Genomic DNA, 10694 nt, shown 5'->3' with positions numbered 1-10694 from the left:
ATAATTATTCACATAATAATTATGTGAATACATAACCACCACTGACAATCAGTTTGGCTTTAAGCGCAACATAGTACCGACCTATGTATTTATGCTCTGAAAGAGGCAGTAGACACATAAAAGGCAGGGCTCTACTATTCTTAAAGGGTTTATTGATGCATCCGAAGCATTTGACCGCGTCCACCACTGTAAGCTGTTTAATAAGCTCAAGATTAGGGGTGTGCCCAGTAGCTTAGTACGCATCCTAGCTTACTGGTATGTGAACCAGTAACTTGCTGAGGCCTTGCTGAGGAACCTTACTTTTAAGTTTATGAGTCGGCTGGACCACTCTACAAATGTTATAATTAATCTGATGACAGACCCTGGCCGCAGCTCTGTCAAGTACACATCTAAGATCTGGGAACACTGGCATGAGTGCCTTTTTTACCCCTTCTTTCCTTGTATATTTCTATGTAATGAATTGTTTGTATGTATTTTTTTTTACCATGTGGGCCTTGAGCCTGTAATAAAGTTTATAGCCATATCACCCTAACCCCTTTCAAAGGGACCCTTATTAAAGTAAAGTGTTGCCAAGTTGTTAGATATAATGATTGTTTTGTTTTTCTGTGGGCATGTTACTACTCCTAGACACATTATGTATCAAGACAATTATTTTAAGATTTTATTAATGACAGAAAGGCACAGTTCATACATGGCTCAAAAGATATCAGCAAACATACAGGGGCTTGACGTGCATGATTAAATGATACTACAAACACACCTAAAATCATTATCATCCAACCTCTTTCACTGGACATACTTCCACCTTCACTATCATCATCATCATCATCATCATCATCATCAACTTTACTCAGATTCAGTATCCTCTTAAGACTTCTACATGATTCTCTCTGCTCATCATCCCAAAAGGATACAAATATTATTACACATCCAAGATTAGTTCATAGAATTCCCCCAAAACATTACACATAAAACAATGATGTCCTTTCAAGATTAAAATTTAATTAATTATACAGCCACATACATATTTCTGAGCAAAGAATCTTGATCATGTTACATTGTGTGCTTTTAGGCCAGCAGATTCCTCTGCTATGGATTCTTCTAAATATGCATTTGCAATGAGATAGAAAATATTAAACTCTGTGCTTACACGCACAGCCGCAAAACAACTCATTAAACTAACCTATGAACTAAGAGTCAGCCCAGTTATAACAAATGACCTAACTTTGGGAACTCATATAGTTATACAGTCAAACTGAAAATGTAAGCAATTATAAAAGCTGTTTCAGTGTTTTAGTGAAGTTAAAAGTTATGTTATATATATCTACATTCCAGTGAGAAGTGCTACAAGTGTTCCTAAGGTGCAACGGAACATAAAGTGCTAACTCTGCTGTTTTGAGAATAACAGAAATATCTGTGCAGACAATGCATCCATCAAGAATGTACACAGCACCTTCAAAATGGTCAAGTTTACTTGAGGTCTACATTCTTTGTTGTTGTCGTACAATAGTGTAATATATTTTTCAAAGTGCTTTCAGCTAAAATTAAAACTAAAATAGATGGCACATACCATTCAGGAAATCATTAGAAAGCCTACAGTGTTTTATAATTGTGTTTTCTTATGTGTGAATGTGTATGTAAGGGTAGCCTGGTAGGTTCAAAATGACATGGTTTATTAAAAAGATGTGAAAACAGCATTGAAGGGGGACTACCCCCTTCCCATTTCTGAGCATTTACAAATTACTTATAGTAGTGTACTTATGTAGTTAACTATAACAGACCCTGCTTGAAACCCATGTGTGTTTGTGCGCTTTTGTGTGTGTTTATATGTGTCAGTATGTATGTGTGTGTGTCGGGGGCGTGGGGGCAGTCCCTTTATGTGTGCATGTACATACATTACATGCTAAGAGGGGTGTACACCCCTGTCTGATGTTTTGTGTGTGCACGGATTAACACATCTTCACTTGACCCCAACCCCTGACCCCTGACCCCTCACCCCTCAAACATTACTGATGCGCACGCTGAGCGGGCTACTGTCTCTCACCCTCCCCCTGCCCCCCCCCCCCTTCCTCCCCCCTCTCCCGGTAGCTCTGCTCCAGCCGGATCTTCTCCGGGTCCGCACCCTCCCCGCCTCCCCCACCCTGGTAACCGTGGTGTGGGGAGCCCGACGAGGACGACTTGAAGATGGGCGTGGTCTTGGTCTTGGCCACCTTGTCGAAGAAGGCGAAGTCGGCCACGTACTTCCCAGAGGGGGAGAGGGAGACCACGGGGGGGAACTCGTAGCCCCACAGGATCTCGTCGGGGAGGTAAGAGGTGCGCACCTGGCAGGTGGCTGAGGTGGGCTCCACAGTGGCACTCATGATCACCAGCAGCTCAAAGTCAGCCAGGTCCGGATCTGTCCATCCACCACCTTGGAGGGGAGAGGTGACACAGACAGGACAGAGAGAGAGAGAGAGAGAGAGAGAGAGAGAGAGAGAGAGAGAGAGAGAGAGAGGGAAGTGAGACAAGGAAGTTAAAAACCTGAAAAGCAAAAACCTGAAAGTTGCCACTTGATTGGAAAAGCGCAGGCCTAATTAATGCTAGCCTCATGTTTTAGATTTACATTTCTCCATTAAGCAGACACGTTTATCCTAATCGACAGTTAGTGCATGAGCGAAAAAGAATGAAGCGATGAAGGAGGGCGATGAAGGAGGGCGATGAAGGAGGGCGATGAAGGAGGGCGATGAAGGAGGGCGATGAAGGAGGGCGATGAAGGAGGGTGTACCCTTGGCAGCCCAGGCCCTCAGGGGGCTGAGGTCGTCGATGATGTGGTAGAAGGTGAGGGGCAGGATGAGGAAGGGGCTGTCGCTGGACATGTCCACCTGGAAGGGCACGTTCCTCTGGTCCAGACGCACCGTCTCCCCCTCCTTGGTCAGGGACGTCTGGAGCAGTTTCCCGCTCACCTGGGACCAGACAATATGAATGAGAATCTCCTCACTCGTAAGCTGCACAGAAAATATGATTTGTTTTGATGGATGAAAGGATCATTTATCGGTTGTGTTAACGGGTGTGGGAAAAAAAGAGATGAAATGAGACACACAGCACATGCCAACCACACAGACACAGTTGGAGCTTCATACCTGGCAACCCAACAGGAGGCTCTTGCGCATGTTGGCTACCCGGATCATGAGGCAGGGCCGGCCCTCGTGACTGGACACCACGGCGTGCTGGCTGAACTTGACGGTCTCACCTCTCTTTTTTGGCCGAGCCACCTAAATAGGTGACAGGAGGAGGGGGGTGGTTCACTGAGCAGGTCTCTGTCTGAGTGTACTGGAGTGTGGATTGTGGTCGGGATCAATTCCATTTCCGTGCATGCTGAGTCAGCTAGGTTGGAAGTCAATTTGGGCCAAGTTCCACATCTTCAGGACTGTGTACTTAACTCTTAACTGCATGACGTTGAATTGTATTTTCTAGTTAACTTAATTTTAAAATATGAGTCGCATAAAGACAACACACCCGTAGACAAAAATCCCAACACAATATGATGATGAATCTGCGAGAGATTTCTTCTTCGTTCCCGTGTGAGCCATACCCTTACCTTTGCCAAGAAGGTTCCAGTGATGAAGATCTCCATCACCATGGTGATGACCAGCTGGAGGATGAGGAGGATGATGGCGGCGGGACACTCCTCGGTGATGCAGCGGAAGCCATAGCCAATGGTGGTCTGCGTCTCCAGCGAGAAGAGGAAGGCTCCCGTGAGGGTCTGCATCTGCATCACGCAGGGGGTGTGGTTGGACGGTGGGTCGAACTCTGGGGGGGGGGGGGGGGGGGGGGTCAAAGGGCTCGTGAAAAACTCACCTTGCGTGTTTCAGTGATGTACAAAGGGTTACGCTGTTTAGTTTAGCTTCACACCAAACAATGGAAAACAGATTCGGTTTTTGTTTGATCTTCACACGGAACTTCCATGCTTCCCTTACAGTACGTCTAACAGAACAGACCTTTGTTCATGTGTAGTAGGGTCTAAATTGAGCTGGGGATGTTTGTGTGTCTAGTCCAGCACCTACTAATGGTGTTTCCCTGGCACATCAAACAGCTAAAACAACACTTATGGCGACTGAACATGTTGGTTGTGGTTCACCCTCCTGTCTTACCAATTAGGTCTCCATGCACCAACGCCACAAGATACCACAACATCCCAAACAGGAACCAGGTCCCGGCAAAGGTGGCCGTGAAGAGAAAGAACTTGTAGCGCCACTGCATGTCCAGGAAGGTGGTCCAGAGGTCACGTATGTACAGGGCGCTCCGCCCACTGATGTGCTCGATGCGCACGTTGCTCCGCCCATCCTTGGAGAGCACACGCCTCCTCCTCCGCAGGGTCCCGCCCCCGCCCGAGCTCCCGCCGCCCAACAGGGGCTTCAGTATGTCCGTTTGCGTCTGGGAGTGACACACCTTCTGGGGGGAGGAGCTACGGGAGGAAGGGGGTGTGGCGGATGTCATCTATAAGGAATACAAATGTAGTAGATACTAGATTATGTCATTGATATGGGAAGGTAGTCAGACACATGGAAGATACGGTTTAGATATGTTGTGTGGTTAAGTTGACAGTTAGGGTGTTTTTCACACTCATACACCCTGGTGGGAAAAAAAAGAATGAATGGTGTGAACTGATATATCGTGTCAGGAAACGGGGTGAAAGAGGAAGTCAGACATGGCTTAGCGAAACAAGTCAGTTATAAAAAGGCTTCTGCTCAACTGGCTGCACCACAAGAGCTGTACTGAACCAAAGCCTGTTGTTTGTCGAAAATAAATAAGATAAAAAATAAAAATAAAAGCAGCATTTATCTTAAGTCTCGTAAGTTTGGGTGTCATGCAAAGTCAAGTCACACCCACAGCAAAGATCGGGGTCAAGAACATCATGCATATGAGAGAATGAACTCCTCCACAGTGGAAACAAAGAGCAAACCCACAAACACCCACTCACTTACTTCCAGCGCACGTAGACCACAGATGGAACATGACAGTGACGAGTAGAAGAATAGGGGAGATTGAGAGAAGGAGATGAACGATAAAATGATTAGATGTGCAGAAAGAGGGAGTCCAGGAGCAGGTGCAGAATTAGGATGACAGGATGTACATTATCCAGACACACAATAGATACTTGGGCTTGTTTGTGAGTGTGGAGAAACGAGAAATGGACACGATTCAATTAAGGTAAAGAAAGTGAGAAACACAGAGTTTATCTAGATGAAGTAAAAAAAAGGCTTCAATGCCAGTGCCAGCTTGGGAGACCTTTAGTGGACAAAGAGTGAACTTCTGACTGGAAACAAGAGACGCTGATAAGAGTTGGTCCGGGCTGGGGCCAACATTTCTGGACTAGAACCACAAATGTCCTGTCCCTTCCTTTTCAGCCTCTTCGGTATCTTCCTCTTCTCTTTCTATCTCTCTTTCTCTTTCTCTGTTCCTCTCTCCCTCTCTTTCTCTCTCTTCCTCTAAATGTGTTGTTGCTGTAAGCGTATGCTCTCAGTCACCACACTGTCAGGGGTACACTGAGAGCTTTGTCGTTCACGTTGACTAAATAGACCCATACACACACACTCACTACACGTACACATTCATGCATACATTCCAACCTGCATGCACACACACAAAGTATATCTCCAAAATGCATGCCTACACACCCACACACACAAACACACACATACACACACACACTGTGACTGCTCAAATAAACACCCTGCATGAAAATAGCTCAGATACAATGCAGATCTTATGCAAGTCATTATTGTTAATTACACAACACATCTCTGATTATGCAATGACGGGCCTCTCCTAATTACAATGACAGTATTGAAAACTTGCTCTCTCAATCATAATTTTGTTCCTCTTGTAATCACTGCATCTCTTTCTCTCTCACACACACACACAATCCTTTGCATTCTCTTTTACTGAGGGCATGCTCTGTCTCTGTCTGATTGACAGTCAGCAGAGTAGCATTACTGTAAAAGTAAAACGTTTGAGTCTGATAACATTTTGCAAACTAACCTTTCCAGCAGGATATATTCCATCTCCATGGTAACAGATGAGCTCTCGTGGTCTACGTAGTGCTGACCCTTTCACAGAATCAAAACTTTGCCTTCGCTAAACTATAAAAGCGTGTTGCATGTTTTCGTCTGTCTCTGTCTCTTTCTCTCTCTTTCCTTCTCTTCTCTCTCCCTCACTCTTTCCGTCCTGCGTACACAAGAATGCTTTGTTTGGGACAGAGATGAAAGGAACAAAAGGCGCCATTGACAAAATCAAGAGTGTGCAAGTGTGTGTATGCGCGCGTGTGTGTGTATGTGAAAGGAGCAGCGAGAGAGCGGAAAAGGGGCAAAGAGAGAAAGAGATCTGTGACAAAGGCCCTCGTTAGTATTCTGGAGAGTAGAGTAATGCCCCACCATCTGAAACACACTTAACATCACCCCTCCCTCTCTCTCTCTCTCTCTCTCTCTCTCTCTCTCTCTCTCCCTCTCTATCTCTCTTCCTTCCTCTCTCTCCCTCTCCCTCTCTTTCCTCTCTCTATCTATCTTTTGCTCTTTCGCTTCTCTTTTCCTCTCTCCGTTTCTCTTTCCCGCTCTCTTCTATCCATACCTCTTTTACACTTCATCTCTTACACACACACATACACACAAATATCAATAGTAATTCTGTGATGTAGTGTTGTACTGCGGTCCTAATCACTTATTAGAATCCCTCCACTTCATGAGAAACACAAGCAAATTCTTTCAAACTCTATGCTATCTTTAGGTCCTAAACATTCAGAAGGGTTTAAATATACAATAAAGTTTTCTCAATTGGAATCAACTGTAAACACCTGTTACAGTAAACCAAACTACCCTTAAGCTCCAAAATGCTAGGTGTTCTTTAGATTTTTCAGTCTTAAGTAAAAGTTTCAACTTTAATTTCAACTTATTTTCCAAAGGGAAATCTTTAGGATTCAATGAAATCCATGTGAATAGCTGTAACTTAGTCGAGCTGTGTGGACGAAACAGGAACGTTCTTGGTTTCTATCACAGATGTGACCACCTCTGCTTGATGTGATTGCTTCTTAGAGAGTTGTCAACTGCTAGGTTGGGATAAACGGAAATAAAGATGTCATGAGTCATGATTCTGTCCTACTTTTTAAGTTTTATCTGGAAATTGTTTAGCAGAGAGTACCATAATGGGGGTTTACAGCATAGATATACATTTGATTAGATTAGTAATTATATAAATGAGATTTTTGGGGTTAGTTGGAACATCTTGTTCATGAATTGCTGAAAAGTTATATTTTGTGGGGTGGTTTGTTCCACAAGCAGGACTGCCAAATAATATAAAATTAAAAACTATCAGTGTATGAAGTGAGGTACAAGCAACTATATTGGACCACCTGCAAGTCTTGTATTTACATGACATTCATTATGTAGCCTACTGCTAATAAATGTTAAATAGATCACAAACAACAGTAATTACAATACCTTACTTGGTAAATAAATATGATTATAACTCATTATAGGTATTGTTACTGTTACTGTTGTGTTTGAAATTACTTGAGATTATATTCACTCAGTGGGCTGCACAAGGTGAAACTGCTTTGTAATATTACTATTTTAAATGTATGTTATCCCGGAATAGATTAATTACTTACCTTGCAGTCGGGTTAAAAGATTAATTGAAGCATGCAGATTAAGTTAGATGCATAGATCTTGTATTACACGACAAGAACCATCGGCATTTGTGTCTTGCACATGTCGGCATTGTTATCATACGCATGCTCACGCAACCCACTCAATGCATTCCAACTTGGACGCTGCTGTGGTAGTATAATTTCTCTAAGTTATTCAACTCGAAACGGATGCACCCTTGATGCAGGTTACGATAATCATTTCTCGGACTCCTCTCTTGACCCAGTCCCTGACACACATTATCTTGAAATTAGACCGTCAGTTTTGGCTTTATAAACGGTCATCTCTCTCTCTCTCTCTTTCACACACATGCAAACACACCCACAAACACCCGATCTCTCTCACTTCGATTCGGTTTCTTGCGCGTGCGTTCTGCATTAATTGGTCACGCAATTGGCGCTGATTTGATTGTCATATACGAAATGTTAGTGGCTTTCATGAATGTGTTTTATTCGTCTTTTGAAATGGCATTGCTTCGATATCAAGCATAGGCCCTATTGAGTTGGAATGGGGTCTTGAACGATGGAAAAACATGTACAGTAAATAGTAGGACCCCACGTTCAGCCTCAGCTTGGTCTTTCATATTTAAAACAATAATAATTCAGATGAAAAGTGTGTGATGATGCAGAACGTTGTAACCACTAAAAGCAAATACAGCTACGATTTACCACCAAACAAGATTGATGAGTTATACCCATGCTTGGATAACCATAGGCCTATGGGTTTTACTAGCGAATAGCTTTTAGTCTCACTAAGAAATGTAGGCTAACGTATTTAGAAACCTGCCAGTAATCTGAGTAGAATTTTTTAAGGATGCTCAGCATGACACCTGCTCTACTAACCACACACACACACACACACACACAAACACACACTTGTTTAGGATACCCTCGCGGGCCTGCATTCACTGCCTTTTGTGAACAGCTTTTCGTGTGGCCTCTTGCGCTTGAACAGAATGTCCCAGAGTGAAACACATAAAGAGAGCGAATTTCGTGAGGCGAATACTGCCTCCATTCTGGCTCATATAACGGTGACGAAGCTTTTCTTTATTGGACAAGGGAAAGGGGGATAGAGAGAGGGCCTGGGGTGGAGGGTTAATGATTGAAACCAAGTTTCTTATGAGTCGGATGAGTCGAGGTTGGCATCTCTAATGGGCATTGTGTTGATCACCACAGTTAGTTGTAAAGGCAAAAAAGTTCAGGTGGTCCTTCTTGGCTATTGATTGTCTTGCCATTTGATGTGGAAAACCAATATGGGTTACAATATGAATCGCTGTCTATCTGGTTAATTGGGAGATCCAATACCTATCCAATACCTATCAATACCTATGTGTACTGTAGAGCAAATATCTCACTAGAGGCTGGGGTCACAGGAGGTTGATTGAAGCGTGTGTGTGTGTGTGTGTGTGTGTGGTGTGTGTGTATGTGCATGAATGTGTGTGTGAAAGAGAGAAGCTATGTCCGGGTCTGGGAACACATCCGCTGCCCTTGTTTGTCTGCGATTGGGTGTTCATCGACTACAATTAAGAACTGTGCTCATTTGCATCTTTCCGGTTCCCTTCTGCTGGCTGCCTGTCTGTCCTGCCTGTCTGTCCTGCCTGTCTGTCCTGTCTGTCTGTCCTGCCTGCTTTCCTGTCTGGTTCTCCTGCCTGCCCTCTCCGCCCCGCCTGGCCTACCCTGTCCACCCACCGTGCTCCCCTGCCCTTTACCCCCTGCCCTTTCATTGAACACCCCTTTACTTTGAACCATTCAGGCTGGCTCGTGTCGGGCAATTGGTCCACTCATCCCTAATAGAAATAAAGTGGCAATAGCTCCATAGTAATACTGAGAGGTTCAACAAGCTGGTATCTGTTTACTGAGCACTGTCCTCATACAGTTGGCCAGTAAGTGTATCTCCACCCCTTAGTCCACCAGGTGTTAAGCTCTCAATCTGTTACTATAACAACCTAAAACAACCCTGCAAACTCAGCTTTGTACAGTTTCGCTGTTGACACCTGATGAGGTTCATCTGTGGCTGATTGAAAATGATTATGTTTCAGATCTTGAGAGCAATTCAGACCTGGCTATTCTGCCCTATTTGTTAAGAGAGAGTATAAAGTTATTTGATTGCCTTAATGCAAACTTCAAGTGTCGGATCAAGCTTTACTTCCTCTTTGATGTGGACTGTCCCAAACCAAAACCCCACTCTCTGACATTGTGAAACCTGCAGGCTGACAAACAGCAACAACAGAGATCCCAGTGCTTAGAATGTAAAACCTACTGTTACTGTAAGAATGTAAAAACAACCTTGTGGGGGCAAATCATGTATTATGGCTGAACCATTCAAAAGGTTAAAGGCTTATTAATATGTTACATTATACTGATTTTTAGGGGTTCAAGTAGGAAGCGTGCAATAGAATAATTTTTGATAGAATCCTTTTTGGAGTGTGGGACATGGCAGAAAGCAATGTCCAATTTAAACCAGCAGGGGGAGACAAATGCTGTTTTTTTGTGGTGTGAGGAGGGAAAAGGAGAGGACCAGTGATGTAGCCAAGTCATACCTTCAGGGCGGGGCTTAACAATTCCACTCCACTTTCCCACAGGTCACAGCCATTACCTAAGTTCTCCAAGTAGCAGACCTAATGAAGCATTCCAGTGGTTTCGGCAGTTTTCTTCATTTCAAAGAGAAACTGAAAGAGGCCTGGCAAGTCTTACTGGTTCGACTGGTTAAGATTCACATTATTTTCCAACAGCTGTTAGAGTGAAGAATGAGGAAGTACTTTTCTTAAAACATCCTTATTGACATTGGCTATGTTGACATATTGACATGACTACATTAAAAGTAACACATTAAAACTAAAACTAATGTAGGCAAGAAGATACATCAAAGAACTTGCCAGCATACTTGGAATATTAAGAGATCATTAAGAAATGACACCACTGAAAAAAGCAGACTTTCCTATAGAGGAAAGGGTTAGGCCTCTTTAATGGAAATGTATCCAATGAGATGAAACTAGATCTACTCAGTTTGGAATAC

General features: G+C 43.6%; 2 protein-coding genes across 6 annotated transcripts in view; one reads left to right on the top strand and one right to left on the bottom strand.

The window, feature by feature from the left end:
• Positions 1 to 472, top strand: part of atp1a2a (ATPase Na+/K+ transporting subunit alpha 2a) — a 99440-nt gene extending 98968 nt beyond the window's left edge. Inside the window, exon 25 of the mRNA XM_062482245.1 lies at positions 459 to 472. The gene's annotated coding sequence lies outside the window, so the exon portion shown is untranslated. The remainder of the gene's footprint in view (positions 1 to 458) is intronic.
• A 1543-nt stretch (positions 473 to 2015) lies between these two features.
• Positions 2016 to 7973, bottom strand: LOC134037016 (ATP-sensitive inward rectifier potassium channel 10-like). Of its 5 annotated transcripts, none has more exons than XM_062482291.1 (6): positions 7662 to 7973; positions 4131 to 4496; positions 3578 to 3789; positions 3120 to 3251; positions 2765 to 2942; positions 2016 to 2410 (listed from the first exon to the last, which is right to left on the bottom strand). In XM_062482291.1, the coding sequence occupies exons 2-6, from the start codon at positions 4474 to 4476 to the stop codon at positions 2031 to 2033; spliced, it is 1248 nt and encodes a 415-aa protein (XP_062338275.1). In that variant the 5' UTR covers positions 4477 to 4496; positions 7662 to 7973; the 3' UTR covers positions 2016 to 2030. The 5 variants fall into 5 exon arrangements, with proteins under 5 accessions (XP_062338275.1, XP_062338273.1, XP_062338277.1 ...); XM_062482289.1 differs by having other exon boundaries at positions 4131 to 4476; positions 7643 to 7971; XM_062482293.1 differs by having other exon boundaries at positions 4131 to 4444; positions 7643 to 7971.
• Positions 7974 to 10694: the final 2721 nt, after the last annotated feature.

This window comes from Osmerus eperlanus, chromosome 16 (assembly GCF_963692335.1).
Source record: "Osmerus eperlanus chromosome 16, fOsmEpe2.1, whole genome shotgun sequence".
NCBI lineage: Eukaryota > Metazoa > Chordata > Actinopteri > Osmeriformes > Osmeridae > Osmerus > Osmerus eperlanus.
This window is presented reverse-complemented; position numbering and strand designations above follow the sequence as displayed.